General features: G+C 53.4%; 7 protein-coding genes across 7 annotated transcripts; 4 read left to right on the top strand and 3 right to left on the bottom strand.

Moving 5' to 3' along the window:
• Positions 1 to 247: 247 nt before the first annotated feature.
• A1O1_03220 (uncharacterized protein) lies at positions 248 to 1,129 on the bottom strand (the record flags this gene model as incomplete). The annotated part of the gene is made up of 1 exon (XM_007724126.1): positions 248 to 1,129. One exon carries the CDS (start codon positions 1,127 to 1,129, stop codon positions 248 to 250), a length of 882 nt encoding a protein of 293 aa, XP_007722316.1.
• A 583-nt stretch (positions 1,130 to 1,712) lies between these two features.
• On the top strand, positions 1,713 to 3,749 carry A1O1_03221 (mitochondrial import receptor subunit tom-70; the record flags this gene model as incomplete). The annotated part of the gene is made up of 4 exons (XM_007724127.1): positions 1,713 to 1,998; positions 2,058 to 2,146; positions 2,196 to 3,444; positions 3,496 to 3,749. 4 exons carry the CDS (start codon positions 1,713 to 1,715, stop codon positions 3,747 to 3,749), a joined length of 1,878 nt encoding a protein of 625 aa, XP_007722317.1.
• A 1,347-nt stretch (positions 3,750 to 5,096) lies between these two features.
• Positions 5,097 to 6,826, top strand: A1O1_03222 (uncharacterized protein; the record flags this gene model as incomplete). Its single annotated transcript, XM_007724128.1, has 2 exons — positions 5,097 to 5,335; positions 5,389 to 6,826. The coding sequence occupies 2 exons, from the start codon at positions 5,097 to 5,099 to the stop codon at positions 6,824 to 6,826; spliced, it is 1,677 nt and encodes a 558-aa protein (XP_007722318.1).
• A 1,125-nt stretch (positions 6,827 to 7,951) lies between these two features.
• Positions 7,952 to 10,255, bottom strand: A1O1_03223 (uncharacterized protein; the record flags this gene model as incomplete). The annotated part of the gene is made up of 1 exon (XM_007724129.1): positions 7,952 to 10,255. The coding sequence occupies one exon, from the start codon at positions 10,253 to 10,255 to the stop codon at positions 7,952 to 7,954; it is 2,304 nt and encodes a 767-aa protein (XP_007722319.1).
• A 2,245-nt stretch (positions 10,256 to 12,500) lies between these two features.
• Positions 12,501 to 13,365, top strand: A1O1_03224 (uncharacterized protein; the record flags this gene model as incomplete). The annotated part of the gene is made up of 3 exons (XM_007724130.1): positions 12,501 to 12,723; positions 12,788 to 13,014; positions 13,069 to 13,365. The coding sequence occupies 3 exons, from the start codon at positions 12,501 to 12,503 to the stop codon at positions 13,363 to 13,365; spliced, it is 747 nt and encodes a 248-aa protein (XP_007722320.1).
• Positions 13,366 to 13,387: 22 nt separating this feature from the next.
• On the bottom strand, positions 13,388 to 14,862 carry A1O1_03225 (uncharacterized protein; the record flags this gene model as incomplete). The annotated part of the gene is made up of 3 exons (XM_007724131.1): positions 13,388 to 13,984; positions 14,036 to 14,473; positions 14,521 to 14,862. 3 exons carry the CDS (start codon positions 14,860 to 14,862, stop codon positions 13,388 to 13,390), a joined length of 1,377 nt encoding a protein of 458 aa, XP_007722321.1.
• A 2,475-nt stretch (positions 14,863 to 17,337) lies between these two features.
• Positions 17,338 to 19,216, top strand: A1O1_03226 (uncharacterized protein; the record flags this gene model as incomplete). The annotated part of the gene is made up of 6 exons (XM_007724132.1): positions 17,338 to 17,667; positions 17,733 to 17,956; positions 18,015 to 18,086; positions 18,151 to 18,335; positions 18,392 to 18,828; positions 18,902 to 19,216. 6 exons carry the CDS (start codon positions 17,338 to 17,340, stop codon positions 19,214 to 19,216), a joined length of 1,563 nt encoding a protein of 520 aa, XP_007722322.1.
• Positions 19,217 to 19,418: the final 202 nt, after the last annotated feature.

Consider the following 19,418-nt stretch of genomic DNA (forward strand, 5'->3'; position numbering starts at 1 on the left):
TTAGCGACGTTTGCGGAGAAGATAGTCGAGAAATATATGAACCTGTGAAAGCAGCCAATATGGCGACTGTGATCGACGTTTTATTTCCCATAATATTTCTACGGCTCACCTATAAGGGCCCCAGTATCGGTAGACAAGCGCTTCACCCTGCATCCTAGTACTGACGCTGTTGATGGCGTACAATGCACCCAACGTCCATCCGTGTTAAGATCGGTCGTTAAAGAGCGAGTGAGGACGAGTTGATCTGTCACTGATTCCAGTCCTTGGCTGTATGATCCTTCATGTAAATCATGCCTCGAAAGAAACCCCTGACCGCATTGCTCAGCCAGATCATCTCACCGTGTCTCAGCTCATCGAGTGTCACGAGCCGCTCGGTGCAGAACCCTCCCTGCGAGGCTCTCAGCTTGGTGACGCTCAACATCCCCCCCGAGACTACCGCAGGGGTTACCCAGCCTCCCTCGCGGAAGAAGTACGGGGTAGAGAGGCTTGCCTCTGTGATCTCCCGCCGAGAGTTGAAAAGCAGGACCTCGGCGTCCGTAGGTGCGGCGTGCACAATTTCAGCTCGCGAGCGTGCCTGATTGTATGCTTGCCTGTATGTCGTCTTGTGTGCGGTAAAGATGGAGGCTCGAGTCGGTAGGAAATCGACATACACCTTTGAAAAGGGAGCTCCCGAGTCGTTTGAGGGAGAGGACGGGGAGAGCAACGTCGGGAGCTGGTAAAAGCCATCATCCACAAGACATCGTACCGGCCTCTCATTGCCCATTGGCACCGTCTCCACATCCACATGACCACTGCCATCGACGAGAACACGCACGCGGATCTCTTTGATACAACCGTGGCCAGGCTCGGGTAGTTCCTTGGTGATAGCCTGCTCAATAGCACGCAGGAGATCAAGTGCGGCGTCATCGCTTTCGAATTGTTTGGACACTTGTGCCCAGGAACATGCTTGGGCAGCCGCTCTCAATCGCTGTCGGTGGAAACGCAAGGACTTCGATTCCTCTTGTTTCCAACGCCCGACGAGCTGGGAGAATTCGGCCACATCTTGGTCATTGAAGTGGATGTATTTCAAGGTCGTGAGGATACGGAAACTGGGGTCTTGGAGAATGACAGCCACACCCTCTGAGCCCATAGTTTCGGTCCGCCTGTAAGGCAAGGAATGCAGTCTTTGCTGTTGAACTTGAATATGGTAGTGGGCAGATCGACTACCTAGGCGACTTCAATCAGCCCGAAAGTGACCAGGTACCTCTGCAATCCTTCGTGTATCCGAGTGTTCGCAGGGTTCCTCATTGTGATCCACGACTGCGCACGTCCGTTGCGCCTGGAATGCCGAGTTGTCGTATTCTTACGGTGGAGGTCACACATTCATAGAGCGTAGAGACCGTATAAGTCAATAGAAACAAGGTCAGAGAATAGAAGGAGGAGATGTAGCCACCAGCCATCCAGCGCGTGAAGATGAAGATTGTTTGTTGGCACGATGCGGCAGGATTTCGCAGCTGGACAAATCACGGAGCTTTTCGATTGGTCCGCCGCCCAGCCAGCGAATCTCCATCTGCGCTTCAATCTGAGATCATTCTTCGAGTCCGAATTGAATTGTCGAAACATTTTGTATCCTCGTCACCACCAGATTGCCCTGCCATCTTCTCCCTGCCATTCTGCATCGTCCCTTTCTTGTCCTCGCTTTGTTCCTCCTTGTACATTAGACTCCTGCACCAATGGCGGATCCTGTGGCCATCGATGCCTCGCGTGCAGCCCCGTCATTATGGGATCGCATGTCTACCTGGGTGTCGGAGAACAAAGCAGTTGCATACACCATCGCAGGAACTGTGGTAGTCATCACAAGTGCCGGAGCCATCTATTACTTCTCCGGTCCGAGAACAGGCGGACCTCCTTCCTCCACAGAAAAGAGGAAGAGCAAAAAGGAGCGCCGGAAGGAAAAGAAGGCCGCCGAGGAAGCACAGAAGGCTGGCACTGGCATCAGTCTCAAAGACGCCGAGGCCGGTGAGTGTTTGCTATTGGACATTTCCTCTTCTTTGGCAAGATACTGACAGTGGAGCTAGGCACAGTCCCCCCAAAGCCCGCCGCCGTTGAGACCGAGGATGAACTTCCCGAGATCAATGAAAATACGGTAGAAAGCTTGAGCGCAGAGGTGGGGTTGGATGTCTTGATCTATATCGGTCATCGCTGACACAAAGCAGGAGAGAGCCACATATGCAGGCAAACTGAAAGCTGCGGGCAACAAGGCTTATGGCTCTAAAGATTACAACAAGGCCATCGAACTATACGGCAAGGCGATCCTTTGCAAACCCGATCCCGTCTTCTACTCCAACCGAGCCGCGTGCTACAACGCCCTCAGCGAATGGGACAAAGTCGTGGAGGACACCAGTGCCGCGGTTTCCATGGATCCAGAGTACGTGAAGGCTCTAAATCGGCGAGCACATGCATACGAGCATCTGGGAATGTTCTCCGAGGCGCTGCTAGATTACACCGCCAGCTGCATCATCGATGGGTTCAAGAACGAGAACAGCGCGCAGAGTGTGGAGAGACTTCTGAAGAAGGTGGCTGAGAAGAAGGGTAAGGCCATTCTTGCAGGCAAGAAGAACAAGCTACCAAGTGCTACCTTCGTCTCAAACTACCTCCAAAGCTTCCGCCCACAGCCTCCGCCGGCTGGGCTGGAAGAGGGAGTGGAACTTGACGAGAATACTGGCAAGGGCCAGCTACAGCGCGGGCTCCTCTCGATGAAGAAGAAGACCGGGCAAGGCTATGACGAGGCTGCCGCTGCGTTCAAGAAGGCCGTCGAGCTTGGGGACCTTGGCGAACATGAGGCCTTTGCCCTCAACATGCGCGCCACGTTCTTGTACCTTGAAGGAGACACAACAAAGGCGCTGGAGGATCTGACCAAGGCTGTGGAACTGCAGCCCTCGATGACCCAGGCCTACATCAAGCGTGCGAGCATGCAGTTGGAATTGGGCAACAAGGACCTGGCTGCCGAGGACTTTGAAAAGGCCATGGCGCAGAACAAGGACGATCCGGATATCTACTACCATCGAGCGCAACTCCATTTCATCCTCGGAGAGTTCGCCGACGCTGCCAAGGACTATCAGAAGTCGATTGACCTCGACAGGGACTTCATCTACTCGCACATCCAGCTCGGTGTAACCCAGTACAAGATGGGCTCGATCGCGTCATCGATGGCGACGTTCCGCAGATGCATCAAAAACTTTGACAAAGTGCCGGACGTCTACAACTATTATGGCGAGCTCCTTCTTGACCAACAAAAGTATCAAGAGGCCATCGAGAGGTTCGACACATCCATCGAGATGGAACGACAGACGAAGCCGACCGGTGCCATCAATGTCCTCCCGTTGATCAACAAAGCTTTGGCACTGTATCAATGGAAGCAAGACTTCAAGGCAGCTGAGGAGCTGTGCGAGAAGGCCCTCATCCGTAAGTCAATGAGAGCGAGTCGTGAGTGTGCGCCGACTAATCCTTTGATAGTTGATCCCGAGTGTGACATCGCCGTTGCCACAATGGCTCAGCTCCTTCTTCAACAAGGCAAAGTTGTCCGAGCTTTGGAGTATTTCGAACGAGCTGCCGAGCTGTCGAGGACCGAAGGGGAGATTGTCAACGCTCTGTCGTACGCCGAAGCCACCCGAACCCAGCTGGAAGTATCGCAGAAATACCCTCGACTTGCGTCCCGGCTTCAGCAGATGGAAGGAGCCGCGCTCGGTGGCGCTCCAGGTGTGAGATAGAATCCGCGGGGTGACCCTTGAACCTGCATTTGTCGTTTCTTTGCGGCTGGCTCCCTTCTCCTTGAATTCTCGGTGTTATAGTGCAGATGAGCGATGGCTGTGAGGATTGTTTCCTTTCACCGCGCACCACTTGAACCTTCAGCATAGCTAACGTCCTTACGGGTGGGCTCGTGCTGGAGACTTGGATCTGCGATCTGGCGTTCGATGGGAATCAAAATAGTGTAGGAGTGTACAACAAATAATGGCCTTGAAAATGATTTCTAAGGACGTATAACGTGAAGATTTCCCCGAGTCCCAGTCGGGGACAAGTGTAGGTATGGATGATATTAGCTTGATCCCTGCAACGCACTGTTCTGATGGTGAGTGACTCAGCCTTGCGTAGGGCACATGCCAGCAAGGCTGAAGGCAGCAGCGGAGGTGGAGACGGAGGCCGATAAGCAGCGGCACTAATCGGATAAGGTATGGGTCACGCCTTATCGCTGAAACTCAACTGGATGTCATTCCGTGCATGTCTCCTTCTTGCTTCCCTCCCCGGCAGGCGCGACTGACCAGTGCCCCTCATTGCAGCCTGCGCAGTCATACACCTCAACCGACCAACTGCTTGCCTGCGCCCGTTCAACTCGCACTGCATCCCCACTGCCTGCTTCACTACTGACTACCATTGACACCTTGGGAGGCGTGTTCCTTTCCCTTTAAACGTCCTGTTTTACGACCTCACCAAATCCTCACCTCTCCTTGTGTTTGCCAACCGGCTGCCGCTACAATACTGAATACTTCCCCCGGCGGCCAAAGAGATCAACCTAGTTCCCGGGCCTTCCTTGACCTCGACCCCTCCGGCAGCCTGCACGAGTCAACCTCGTCCAAACCTCACTTCTTCAACAACTTGTTGTTTCCAATACCACTGTCTCATCATCCTAAGAAACTCAGCTCTTCCGACGCATCGCGCTGCAAGGCCAGCTGAAGCGAGCACACAGTCGTCCAAATCATCGTCGCCCACTTCGCCAGGATGCCTCACCTTACTCCCGCCCGACGTGGTACGTCTACAGCCCCCGAGACTGTGGCTGCTGAGATTCTCTAACATATCACAGTGACTCTATTCTTTGAAGATGTCAACCTCCATGAAACCATTCCTGAACGAACGATCGTGCTCCAACATCCGGAATGGAAGGTGAACATAGGCCGCGGAACACTCAGCGGTCCCGAAGAACTGTCACCTGCCCCAGGAAACGCTTGGTTTGACTCAAGAGTCATGTCGAGAGACCATGGCATTCTTACAGCAGACCCGTCTACCGAGGTCTGCCGATCCTTTCCCCTCACTGTTGCCCGGTCTGACAGTAATAGGAAATCATGATTCAAGACATCGGATCCATGCACGGCACCCATCTTGATGGCAGAAGACTGAAAACGAACGTTCCTGAAACCATCTGGCCTGGAGATGTCATAACCTTGGGTGCTGACGTGACGAGAGGGAGCAGTAAGTTCGCTCTAACCAGGTCACCCTTTACTAAACTGCAAGGTGCTCATGTTCGGGTAGGCAATTTCAAGGCGCTCCAGGTCGCGATGGACTGGGAGTGGTCAGATGGGATGTAAGCTTTCAATGTCCCTATACGTGGTATTGCTTTTGTTGACGCAGCAGCAGTGCGCCTTCGGAAACTCCAGCCATACCCCCATTCCCAAACATGTCTCGCAACTCTTTCTCGCCAGGTTACAGCGAGGCGGAATATTACGAAGAGGAATGCTCGAAGGCCTATACCCATGACAAAGAAGACGAGCCATATTACGAGGAGGAACAAGCGCAAGGCGATTGGGAAATTGAGGTTGTTCAAGACTCGATTCGCGAGACAGACGTCGAGATCGTGATCCCACCATCACGCACCTTTGCTGTCCCTGACTCCGACGTTTCCGACCAAGGTAGCTACATTTCGGATGCCGAACGCTCTCATATGGAAAGCCCTACCTCTAGCCCGATCGGCCTGAGCGATCACACTGAAGAGAAGAACAAAGCGTCTCTTGCAGCGCCGATCATTGAGGTTGAAAGCGACAGTACCAACTCAAGCGTCCACCTTCATCTCACAGGCCATGTCCCGATGTCGACCACAAACATCTCCGGTAAATTCGAGCTCCACAATGAGACCTCGAGCATGGACGTTTCTGATGAGGATGGCTGCGAGGATGACGAAGGAACAGATCGCAATGATCAGGGTCAACACCTGGACGTAACGTCGCCGGCTAGCCAACGAGAACAGAGCCGTTCAGGGTCGATAGGCAGTTCCGACAGCCCGGAAGCTCGATCAAACGATTCCGTCTCCGGCGCCTATTCGAGTGAAGGTGCTCGTGCCCTAAATCCTTCTGATGCAGCAACGGTGAAGCCATCGGCCGAGCCTTGCAATGGCCCTCCCTTCATTCAGGACATTCGTCTCGGTGCTTTTGCAGACGACACTACTCCTGAGGAAAGCCGTTCCAACTACGCCTGGGCAGGGCACAACTCTTTCCTCTACGAACCAGTGCCAGGCAATGCCAGCAATGGTGCGCCGAGTGCGCCTCCTGCCACCTCAGAGACGCCAGTCATTCCATCTTCGACCTTCTGGCCAGACGATATCAACGATGTGTGGCTCCCACAGTTTCCAGCAGCACGGAATGAGAAACTCCCAAAGGTTGAGGTTGCAAGCGTTGTTGACCAATTTCATCGAAAAGGCTCCGCTGACTTGGGCAACAATGCATTGAAGCGTAAGGCGGATCAAATCTCATCGGAATCGACCGTTCAGGAAAAGACAGCCATGCCGACACTGAAGTCACTCGAACCTGAGAAGCCTGCTGATACCAACAATGACCTCGAAATCAAGTTGCCGACTCGTTCAGAGTCTGATTCGAGGACTAGCGAAGATGGACAGCTTCAGAATGCAGAGATGCCACAACGCAAGAAAGTCAAGAGAAGCCAGCACAAATCCACCAAGAGCCGTGCCAGTACTGGTGGCAGCTTCGTCAAGTTTGCTGCAGCAACCGTCGCGGGTATGGCTATCGGAACCGTGGGCACCATTCTTGGTCTGGCATCTCTCCCACAAGACTATTTCATCTGAGTGATGCCAGAGACTTACACGCAAATGAAGGGTCGAGCAGCTGGGCCAACGCCAGTTCAACAAGTATGATAGTGGCAGGCAGAAGATGGTGCCCTGGTTCGCTGGGCCGTGGCCCGTTGTGGATGTGGAAGACTATGATTGATGAACGGCGGGGAATCAGGATGGGCGTTTCGGTGGTGAGGATTATGCAACCAAGGGGGGGCTTTTTGTGACCGGTAGCTGCGCTTTGCAGCACAATCCATTCAGAGACGAAAGGACGGAAATGCGGGAACTGCTGAGACGGACGGGGCTTGCATGTTCGGGGAGCTGCTTTCCTAGGTGTATGAAGAACACTAGAGCAATACCAAGTTTAGCTGGCGTCAGTGTACGGATTTCACATGACCGCATCCTCTTTACTAAGCTACGCTTCTCTACACTTGATTCGATTACGAGTAAAGTGAGCTTGGTTCGTCGATGGCATAGTTCACACCTGTAGTTCCGGTTTCTGGAGAAGCTTCGTAGAGCATGAGCACTGAAGCTCATATATGGCCGTGGGACAAAGAAAAGACGAGAGAGAGAGAAGATGAGAAGACACTTCCTACGCTTATCCTATGGCTTTGGAGTGTCTGACTACTATGTCCACACATGTTTAATAGGTCATCAATCATCGCATGTCTCTATCTGTTATCCTGCGCTATGCAAAAGTTCCCATCAAAGTCTGCAAGTAAGCCAGGCTCAGTGCAGTGTCGTCTCATATCAATCGTCAAGCGTCCGTAATGCATCATCGGGCCGTATCTTTTCGTTGTCATATGCTGTCGTGTGGCTGAATATCTTTCCAGCTCTCTGATCCTCATAGATGAGATCACCTTTTTCTCCTCTCGGAAGCCTTGAGTCAGCCCTTAGTTCCCTTCGTCGATCAGTATTCCATGTCCACTTTTCCAATGGTCTTTCGGAAACCCTTTAGATCCATGTCCTTCATTTTGTCATGTCGTTTCGTATAAACAAGTACGCGTCCTGTCGATATTGGCTATCAATACTGCCGTGATCTCGGAGACGATTGTGATCTCGGCACGGATGGATCGTCATAAGATCGTTGGCTAATCTTGTCAGTGCCAGGGTCCCTCTGATTGCCAAATGCCGAGGCTGTCATGCTTTCTTGGTCTCAAAATTGACCACGTCGAATCCGTTGCCATACCATTCATCCCAATCCCATTCCGTACTCCGATGGTTTTCCTGGCCAAAGGCACGAACCATGGCTTCGCCTTGTTCTTCGGCTTTTCTGCCAGTCAACAATCGTCGAGCCCCTTCTCTTTGTTTGCTCGTTGCCCCTTGTCCCCAAATCGTATTGTCAGTGGGATCAATGAAGGTTCCAATGTGTCTGAAGGTCAAACTAATCCTTTCTCCTTCGTACGCCAGTTCGGCAGGGTCTTTTTGGGAAGTAGGCCGCTTGTCAGCTCGGATGGCATGAAGCCAGTGTCGATTGGTTTCTTGGCCCAGGACAAAGAGAGAATTGTGAGGTAAGTGAATACGTTGAGAAGGCCTCGTTATCTCTGATCCTCCATGTTGAGTTACGGGTGACACGGCGGACCTCTTTTTCCGTAGGGTCATGGTCCTTTGCGCCCCCAAACTCAAGTTGACAATGTTAGAGCGGTGGACGACGTCCAGAGTCTTGTCGGAGTGTTCTGAAATGTTGTCTTCACCGTTTCGGTACCATTGAATCAGAACATGGTTCAGTCGGTGGCCGACCACTCTTTCCGCAGCCAATCGCAGCATATTAACAGTTGAATCAAACGGCAGCAGCTCCGGGGACTCATCAGCAGGGTGTCTGTAGATTGGGAAGCATGATCCGTCCTCGGCGACTTCTCCTTGGACTGCCACCAGACGAGGCACTTCGCCAGAGCGGTGAAACATTTTCTGCCATTTGATCGACTCCTTGCAGGACTGGAATGCCCGGTCTGCTTCCTCCGAATTCAGAAGGTCAAAAAAGAGTCGACTGTCACCCTGGCCAATCGTGTCTTCGGGCCCGAGGAAAGTCAGGGCCAGCTTGTCCTTCTTTCTTGATCCAGGTTGGCGATCATCTGGAGTCGTATCAAGAGTCACCTTTTCGTCCTGGCCTAGGTCATTTTCGGGGAGGACAGCCTCTTCAGGTTCCTGAGTGCGAGCGGGTGGGTCTTGAACCATGGCGATAGGGGTGAAAGAAGGAGGGGACCTCCTCTGGGACTCGTTCGACGGACGCTTCTTTCGCGTAGCAGAACTGCTTTGCTTGCGTTTCATTTGCGTAGCAGTGGAAGCAGTGTTGGAAGCACGACGGACTGAAGTTTTGTGTGAAATTCTAGGGATAACAGGTTCTTCTAGAGAATCGACATCACTCGTTGATCTTTTCCGTGGAGAGCTACGCTCTGATGGAAGGGGCTGCACGACCCTTGGTGAAGACTCACTCTTGGAGACGGACTCATCACCATGGTTGGTCCGCTCCGCGCTCTGTATTGAGAGCATCGCCGAATCTTCTGGCACCAAGGCCTCATTTGCTTGGCCGTCCAAGCCGGCAATCCAATTGTGGATCTGCTTTCTCGAGGTATGAGACTTGGTCCGGCGAGCAGGGGGTGGCAGGCTGACTTGGAATCTGGTGGTATACTCTTCTTCGTGCACGACGTCGCCCAACAGACCTGCAAGATCGTCGCGGAGCTCTTGACAGTCAATGCCGTTGGCCCCCATATGGTCGGCCATTTGACGCATGGCTTCCACGTGACATTTCTCGTCGTTGAAGCCAAGACAGTCTTCGACGATGGTGACCTGAAGGCCGTGACATACGGCATCCAGCACGGTGGCATAGACAGCAATGTTGGACAATGAACCACAGACGTATAGTTCGGTAATGAGCCTGGTCCGTAGATGTACGAGAAGCGGTGATTCTGTAAAGGCCGAGTAATGAGACTTCAGGATGACCAAATCTTGTTGCGGGTCAATGACATTTTTGATGATGTCCGGATAGTCAGCGCCCGGCGTACCTGGAATGCAGCACCGGTACTTGGTCGCGATCAAGAGCGGCGCAAGGAATGCTTCCCGATCATGTGTGACATCGTATTGTTGGGATGGCGAGAGTGGGTCTTCGGTGGGTGAGCGTACGTCGCTAGGAGCGTTGAGATACTTACTGGTGCCGTCGTCTGGATCTTGCTGCCGCAGAGAGTGTCTGAGGAGGATGGAATGTGCGCCGGTTGTGGCGGAAATTGTCGAGCGAGGCTGTTTGTACTCGGTGCCGACCCAGATAACTTCCCCTTTAGCGCGAAACTCGGCGACGAGAGGGATGAGGTTGGGGAGGAAAGAAACTACATTGGCGACCGGAAGCTTTCCTTCCGGGCTGACGAAATCATTCTGAAAGTCGAGCAGTAACAAGGCCTTTTTTGTCTCGATCGGAGGACCCGGAGGCAAGGAGCCGGCAGGGAATAGCATGACTCGAGGAATGCCGCATCATGCGGGAGGATGGTGTTACGACAAACTTGGAGGAGAAGACGGCGAAAGGTAGGGAATTGTATCTTCTTTCAAGATGACATTTTCCCCGTTGGCCGTGCGAAGGAAGTCGACAGAGATGACACGAATGACAGGCGTAAGACACGGAGTAGGCCGAGATGGTTCCCGTGATAGCGATAGAGGCGCCGTGGGTCGGAAGTGTGACGAGAGGAACGGGGTGAATGGGAGTGGTAAACGAGGATGTGACTGAGGCACCTCAGCAAGGCGGTAACGGCGCTTGGAGTGGGTAATTGACAGCGAGTCTGAGGGGGTGTTTCCCTCTTGGAGGATCAAGTGGGTGACAGTCGAGGCGGCCGATGTAGCAGTATGTGGTCGAAATGGAGGTCGGCTGTGTCGATGATTGGGAGAACTCGTTTGAACCTGGATGGTGAGGCAGACTGAATAAGTGAGACAAGTCTGAATGCCGAACTTGAAGTGTTCAACCAACTGCAGTGGCAGATGGATTAGGCGTCTTCGTAGTGATAGATTGATGAGTTGGTCGGACAGTGCGTGGGATGGATGAGTCAAACAGAGCCACGGCGTGGAGCCCAGAAAAACAAGTAGCGGTTGTGTGTACCTATCGAATCACTGGTGTTCACTCTATCAATATGTATCCTATTCTCTTTTTCCCGCATCGCAGCAGATATTTGCAGTCGAAATACGTGGACAGGAGAAGAATGAGAATTGACTATCTGATGTTACACTCGTAGATGGTTTGACTTGCGCGGCGGGGTTCGTGGGAGGTAGGCCGGACTAGGACATTGAGGTGAGAGAAACGGAGTCGGGAGCAGCAGCAGTGGAAGCATGCAGCCTGTCATTGAAAGATCGTCGAGACCAGGTAGAGACCAGGTAGGTAGTAGGGTGGTCGATGGAGGGTTAGGGTGTAGGGTGTATGGTGTGGGTGCTAACGATGCTTTGCAGCTGGGGACCGGTATTCGACGGAGATCGTATCTGGTTCTGGCCAGATGAAGAGAAGAGTTGTGGTCGTCGTCATCGTAGTATAGTAGCGAGACAATGCACCCGTAGTGGTGGTAGTCGTAGTCGTAGTCGTCGTGAAAAATCAGGAGCCACGTCCCCTAGCAAGGCAAACAAGAAAAACGATAAAAGAGTTTCAAGTTAGGCACCTGGTAGTAGGTACATTACTATAGGGACTAAGCACCTAGGCTTGGTACCTAAGGTACCTATAGGGCGAGGGGATACTTTAAATCTTCAAGGATACACGTACTGTACTCTGAAATGACCCTTTATTTCCCTAATAACATGGTGTGAGGGGAACCGCAGGAGAGCCAACAACATATTGACGGCTCGACGGGTATGGAGCAAGTGTGCTTGGAGAGGATAACTTATAAGTTGGAGTACTGCAGCGGGGGAACACCTTAACCGCCGGGGAACCACTGCCTAGAGATGTCTACCTAGATATGCCTGGAGACGCCTACACGGAGCAGGCACCAGAGCCGAAGGTCCAGCAGGCGCGCAAGGCTACGAGGCTCCAGAGCCATAGTACATATAAGGTACAGGGCCATAATCCGGATGACATCGGTGGACTTTTGACATAACGTTATACGCCATACGCCATCCAACGCAGGCACTGAATAATCAATTACTCAAAGAGTACCGGATCTTCTTCGGAGATCATACTCTCTCTGACGCTGTTACAGAGAAGGCCCTGGATACGATATCCCAACCCAGTCGACCGCCAGGAACAGCAGTGAGTGTGCAGCGACCACTTTTGAGGCTTCTGAGTGGTACTACTACTACAGAAACAGACGCATCGGAGTAGTCCGAGTCCGTCACGGGAGGGATACCCTACTCTGTCCTACAAGAGAATTCTTCGGCGACGGAAGCACCGCTGTCACCAGCACCTAAGGAAGCCCTAACGCCGAAACATATCGGGGCTGATAGGAGTCCAGATGTCCGACACCCATTCAGCCATAGGGGTGTCAGGGTCCTACACCATCGTGCGGAGCAATGCTCGCATGCTATAGATCTCTTGACCACCACCGGCAGGAGACTGGCCGTGCATATCTACCTCATACTTATCGGTCATGGAGATAGAAGGACAAGCCGTTCGACCCGTTCGCGTCTTTCAGTCATAGCACTTTCGGCCGGTAGGAGGACAGCCCTCCTTTACAACACAGCTCTTCGTGCGGTGCCGGAGCTCCGTGGAATCAACTCGGCGGTTTCAAGCATGGGTTCTATCTTTGCTCCTGCGCCAATTCACCTGGCCATCCTCGAGTGTGACACACCTCAGCCTGGGGCACGAGCCCGCTATGGCACGTATGGTGGAATGTTCGAAGCCCTGCTCCAGCGAGATCCCAAGCAGATCGCCGTCACCAAGTGGCAAGTCGACCAGGACGATGCGGAATACCCAGACATCGCTTCGATCGAAGCAGTTCTCATGACCGGTTCCAGTAAGGCCATCCATCTTCATGGACCCGGACAATCATCAGGATAGAAATTGACCCTCCTCGGCAGAGCATTCCGCGTACTTGGATGTCCCGTGGATAAACAAGCTGGTCGCATACACACAGGCAGCCATCAACACCGGACGTGTCAAGATCATCGGCATCTGCTTCGGCCACCAGATCTTGGGAAGAGCCATGGGAGTCGAAGTGGGCCTCAACAAGGCTGGCTGGGAAGCCGCTGTGCTGCCTGTCAAATTGAGTCCTGCCGGCCAGGCTCTGTTCAAGAAGCATCAATTGGTGAGCGAGACATTTCACGAGCCATGTCCGGTTCTTGCTCACTGACGGGGTTAGAATTTGCAATTCTCGCATCAAGACATCGTCGTTGAATGTCCCCAGGGGGTGCAAAACCTGGGTTCGACGCCGCGTTGTGCTGTCCAGGGCATGTACGTGCCAGGGAAGTTGATTTCCCTGCAAGGGCACCCGGAGTTCGACGAAACTACGGTGCGAGAAATCCTGCACCGAAAGCTGGAGCAGGGCGCCTTTGACGATCAGGCCTTCGCAGAAGGTATGGCGCGTGTGGGACGGGAGCAGGACGGTCCTTTCGTGGGACAGATCTTTGTGCGCTTCCTCCTTGATGAACTTGTGTAAACCCATCGAGCCATCACAGTGATCAAAACATGTCGTACCCAGAAAGGATGCCGGGGAATTCTAAAGTTTGCCCGGGAGAAAGGGCCCCAAACTGGGCGGTGGAGTTGTCCCCCGCGAGATAGGGGCTGGGGAACTGATACAGAGGCAACCCGTTGGTGAAGAAAGTTTGAGTCGACATGGGCATAGCCGGGGTGGAAAGCTCCTGCCGGTCTCCCATGCTGGTGGGATATGTATCCATGGCTGCATCTTCGTCTCTTGGAAAGTCTTCACTGATCATCTCTTCCATCATGCGGATAGTCTCTCGGTTCAGCACCAGGGACTTGATCCGAGGCAGCTTCGAGCGGATTTCTTCGGCTGCTGCCTCCCCTACGCGTTTGACTGCTCGCTCCCCCGAGGAAGAGGCACTTTCGGCCAGTGGAATCTCCGTTGCCAACAGTTCGAAGATGTCGGAGAGGTCTTTGGTGCTCTCCCACTTTTCCGTTATGATGGCCAGGTTGTTGGAGCAAGCCCTGATGGCCTCGAAGATGTGCTTGGAATCGTACGACTCGGTCCGGAACTTCGGGGGAGTGGCCCAGAGACAATATAGGATCGTGATGCCCATAGAGAACTGGCTGATAAGCTATGCTTCGTCAATATATGCCGGCTCCAACGTCGAGGTGGAAACACTTACACCCAGTATAGGATGAGGAATCGTTCGGTAGCCTTGGAATTTCCGAAAGATCGAAATCGTCTGAGTGCTGGCACGGACAGACCAGTCGCCAGCCGGACCACGAACATTAGCTTTGGTCGGCGTATGGAGATACAACAGACAATGGTTGTAAACGATCAGGATCCAACGCCCATCAGTAGGTCTCTTGGTGTTCGAATCTGCCGCCTGCTGCAACTGCGACTTCCAGTGCTCCAGCTTGGAGAGAATATAGGATCTCCAGTCCGACAACGAATCGAAGTTCATGGTGAAGTCGGCCCTCATGGTGACATTGAGGATCTCCGACTGAATCTGGAAACAACGTTCTCTATGCAGCGCCGAGGAAACGGACGTAATCACACCGCTCCCGTTCGCCACGAACGAGCCATCCAAGAGTGAAGAGTCGTCTATGTTGTCAAAGAGCTTCTTCTGTCAGCCCCTGTCAAATGAACAGAAAGGGACGAACCTACCGGAACGGTGATGTTGTCATCTGATATTGAAAAGGGCAGACGCAAGACACCACACGCCAGTCGATCCAGGCCGTATGCGACCCAAAATGCTCTTCGCCGCATCTGGATCTCGATCCTGGCGGCTGTATCCACGGCTTCTGGTTCCGACTCGACCAGATGGAATCGCGCCACCACGCAATACCGGACTGCGGAAGAGATCATCAGGGAGATCTGCTCCGTCGAAGGGGAGAATAAAGCATGAACCGACATCATCAGATACGCTTGCACGTGCAATAGCCGGCTCGGATGCCGCAACACAGCCGGCAAATAGTTGTTGACCGCTTGGTCGTAGAAGTTCTTCATGATTTAGCAGAGCCTGACTCAGGATGACCGGGATATGTCTTACCTGCGATGTGTATGATACGCTCAGAGGGCTTTTCGGGTCAAGCAGTAAGCTGACGGCGAAGAGCTTATGAGATCAGCAATTGGACTTTCATTGCAGGAGACAGTAGTTTGCGAGTTACCATGTTCACGAAAAACCCCTCCCATAATTCGCCCGGGCTCTGCTCGTGGTTTCTCCGCCTCCAAGAAGCATGCCACGTCTCGAATGTGTCTTTCAAGAGAAAAGGGTATCTCCTGTTGGCGTTTTCGAAGTAGACGCTGATCAGATGATCCTCTACCTGCGCAGGGATCGCATCCGGCCATATCGCCAAGTGGCTCAGATAGAGCTCCAGAGCAGCCGACCGCGGCTCTTGGCTCTGATGTCGTGCAGCTGGCAAGCTGCTTAAGACACCGGCGATGCTGCTGTCTCGCCTGACAAGCGAATGAGGGGGATTTGTAGAGCCTGCATGGAAGGGATATGAAGAGGGGGAGCCAGATCCCCGAGATGCAGATACATGGGTGCTCTGGGAGTGGTAGGTTTGAGCCGGTGATGCGCCATTGTCGTAGCCTGGCATGGTTGATGAACGGGTATCGACCCGCTGGGTGCTGTTAAACGGAGGATGGTCGCTATCGGTTGATGTCTGCTGGGATGTGGCGGGTGGCCCGTTTGGTGCATCCCCGGCTTGAGAGGGGCGTGCCTCCTTCAGCCTGTCGTGAGTACGATGGGCCGGTTCCTCAGCGTCGAGGCTGCCTTCAAGCGAAGGTCCATCTGGATGTGCCTGCTGCCCTTCATGTGGTATGAGACGCTCAAGCTGGCCAAGTCTCTGCTCCAGGGATTGCACGTAGCTATCAGCCATCAGCTACATTGTCTGATTGCCGGCGGTGGGCGGCTGGCTGCTGGCGGCTGTCCACCATGACCTACTCTGCTCTGTACCGTGCTCGGATCAATGTCGGCTCGGTGGGTGAGCAATCTAGACATAGACACGGGTCAGCAAGCCCCCCAAATGCAAAGAGTTCATTGTTGCCAGATATTACCTTCGTTGGCTTTCCTACAGTTGGAACATGGGTTCTGACCATCCCCGTCACACTGGAAACCATGAGCCTGGTTGCACCTCGATGCCACAACCTCCGACGCGGCACGTACCTTCTGTTTACGGTGGCGACATCGCCTGCAAGCCAGGACCCTTTGCCGCTTGGCTGGATGCGAGGAATCACCGTCGCCGTTGCCGTTGACGTCGCCATCGGGCTGGGAGATGCGGTCGACCGTGATGGACCGTCCATGAGCCTGTGAGGGGGTGGATCAGCGACTATCAAGCTACCATATCAGGCGAGAGGCTAGACCGACCTCATAGGACCGGTTCATGTCCCTCAACCGAGTTGACGACAGGTGCTGTCAGGGTTGCTCATGCAGCAGCAGAAAGGTTGGAACGGTCGGAGTATTGACAGTGCGATGCGGTCGTTGGTGGTCTGGCACGTACTCTTGTACCCTAGATACCTAAAAAGGGACGTTCATATCTCATCGACGTTGCAACGATGGCCGGACAGGGTGATAATGAAACGATCGGCTATTGGTTCTTGGGTCTTGCGGATAGTAGGATAGGAGGATAGGATCGAGAGCGGAGAACCTAGGGAGACAAAGACGGGGAGTGAGACTTGTTCGTATAGCGCAGGAGACAAGAGACCGACCACTCTGGCTAAACATCACCAGCTTCGTGGCTAACAAGTGATGGACTCTACTAGTATCAGTATGCCGCATCTGGTGATGGTGGTGGGCGGGAGCGGGAGCGGGAAACGGAGAGGGAGAGCGAGAGGCAGAGGGAGAGGAGAGCTCCCTTCAATCCCCATCCGCCGCTTTTGTCTATCTTCAGCCTCGTTCGTTATCTGTGGAGCTACATGTAAGGAGTACTAGTAACCACCACACACAACAGTATGGATCATGGTCCTCACAACAGATAAGATGCCCGGCCACATAACGGGATTATGGACACCTTGCCAGCTCAATCAACCTCTGATGGCTTCAAGAGTTCGACCTCCACCCCCAGTCTTATCTAGACAAGACTGTGGTGTCCACAATTCTCTACCTAGGTAGGGTTCGAGATCCGCTCCCACGCACACAGGACAGACATACAGACATACTAGGACATACTACCAACCACTGCACATGGGGTCGAAGTCTTGGGCGGCATGTCGAGCCCGTCGTGCCCCGCCTCGCACCGGCTGTCGGACTCCCAAAGCCCGATGAAGTCTGCTTCAGATACCGCCTCGATGCTGGCCACCAGTGTCTAACTGAACCCTGTTCACCGTCGAGATCGAATATAAGGCCATGGCTGAACCTCGACACTCGTCCTCGACATCATCCATACACCCACCGTTACTGGGCTCGTACTGGACACCAACAACAACCACAACCACAACCCCAACCACAACGCCGTCCACATGGAAAAGATCGAGCCCACCATGGCTGCCGTCCAGCCCTCCGACACCAGATCAGAGAGCAAGGTCGGCGAGGTCTACGACTTGGACAAGGGACTTCGCGAGCCCGATTTGAAGAAACTCGATGTTGCCGCAGGTCTGGCAGATGTGTTTGAGGGCGGCGAGGGCTACTCGCCCAAGGAAGTCTGGCGCCTTCGTTGGAAGCTCGACCTTCGATTGATTCCCATCCTCTGGTTCAATGTCCTTTTGCCGGCCATGGACAAGGTCAGCCACGCCACCGCCGCCCTCTACGGGCTCAGAACGGACCTGAACCTTGTGGGCGACCAGTACTCGTGGATTGGGAGTATTTTCTACGTGAGCTGCCCTCTGCCCGCTTCTCGACACGCATCAATGACTGGACTAACCACTGCTCCTACCAGTTTGGCTACCTGGTCTGGTGCTTCCCATCGGGCTCGCTCTTGCAGAAATTACCCATTGCAAAGACCATGTCCATCGCCATGATGCTCTGGGGCGTGCTGCTCATCGGATCCGGCTTCGTCAAAACCTTCTCGCAGCTCATGGCTTGTCGCTTTCTGCTGGGTCTGTTGGAAGCTCCAATCGTTCCTGGAAACATGTTGATTCTCTCCATGTGGTATACCCGATCGTGAGTGCCTAGTTCAAACATTGATCATGACAAGCGATGGTCCGCTGACCTTGGCTAGGGAACAATCACTCCGCTACGGACTGATGTACACGGGTCTTTCCACCTGTTTCACCGGCCCTATCGGCTATGCGTAAGTGGAAAGCTCGAAATTGACATTTAGAGTCAAGTGTCTGACTCCTCTGTCTATCCTCTAGAATCGGCTTTATCAACATGGATCACTTCCACAAGTGGCAGAGCTTCTTTTGGATCTGCGGAGCCATGACTTTCGTCTACGGCCTTGCTGTGGGAATCTTTCTGCCCGATAACCCAGTCACGGCCAAGTTCCTGAACGAGAGGGAGAAGGCCATTGCCATTGATCGTGTCCGAATCAACCAGACGGGTAAGCCTCCAGACACCCCTGGATGTCTAGATAACGGCCACTAATGATCGGGTCAGGAATTGAAAACAAGACATTCAAGAAAGAGCAATTCATCGAAGCCTTCCTCGACATCCGGGTCTGGCTGATGTTCTTGTTCAACATCTGGATCAGTATTCCCAACGGTGGTCTCACCAACTTCTCGCCCTTGATTGTGAAAGGTCTAGGCTACAGCTCGCAGCGGTCCGCGCTCCTGACCATCCCCAATGGTGTCGTCCAGACCGCTTCCAGCTACATTTGCAACGGAGGCGTCTTCCTCGCCTTGAAGTATTTCCCCAAGTATCACTTCCGTGGTGCTTTCATCATCTTCGGCATCATCGTCGGCCTCATTGCCGCCGTTTTCTTATACACACTCCCTCTGACATCGTACCACAGCCGTCTCGCGGCCATGTACATGTCTTTCTTCTACTTGGGTCCGTACATCGTCGCCCTAAGTCTTGTGGGCGCGAACACGGCGGTAAGTTCCAACCCTTTGGATATTCTGATGGCAGTTCCCAAAGCCTGAAAACTGACATGTTCATCGTACGCAGGGCCACACCAAGAAAGTCACCGTCAATGCCATGATGTTCGTCTCTTACTGCGTCTCGAACATCGTGTCGCCGCAATTCTTCAAACCCTCCCAAGCACCCCTCTATCCGCTGGGCACTGGTGCCATTCTGGGCTCGTACGCCTTGTCCCTGATCACCATCGGCGTCTACATGTTCCTCTGCTGGTGGGAGAACAAGAGGCGAGACGCGCGAGACGCTGCTGCCGGCGCGGTTGTTCACCCTGACACCGACTTCAAGGATCTCACGGACAAGCAAAACTTGGTATGTCCCACTGTCATACACCATTGCAGTGATTAAGTTCTAATTGTTCAATAGCATTTCCGATATGTCTGGTAATCAGAGAGGAGAGAGCACTGGGATTTCAAGTCGCTGCTCGTTTGTGGCGTTTATGATGTTGGGAGACGTCTCGACCTGAGGTCGTGTTACAAGGGGCTGGCTACATAGACAAAGGTTCTGAGTTCAATTTATGATTTTCTCAAACACTGGCTGTATCAAAACA

The sequence above is a fragment of the Capronia coronata genome (genome assembly GCF_000585585.1).
Source record: "Capronia coronata CBS 617.96 chromosome Unknown acBCG-supercont1.2, whole genome shotgun sequence".
In the NCBI taxonomy this organism is placed as follows: Eukaryota; Fungi; Ascomycota; class Eurotiomycetes; order Chaetothyriales; family Herpotrichiellaceae; genus Capronia; species Capronia coronata.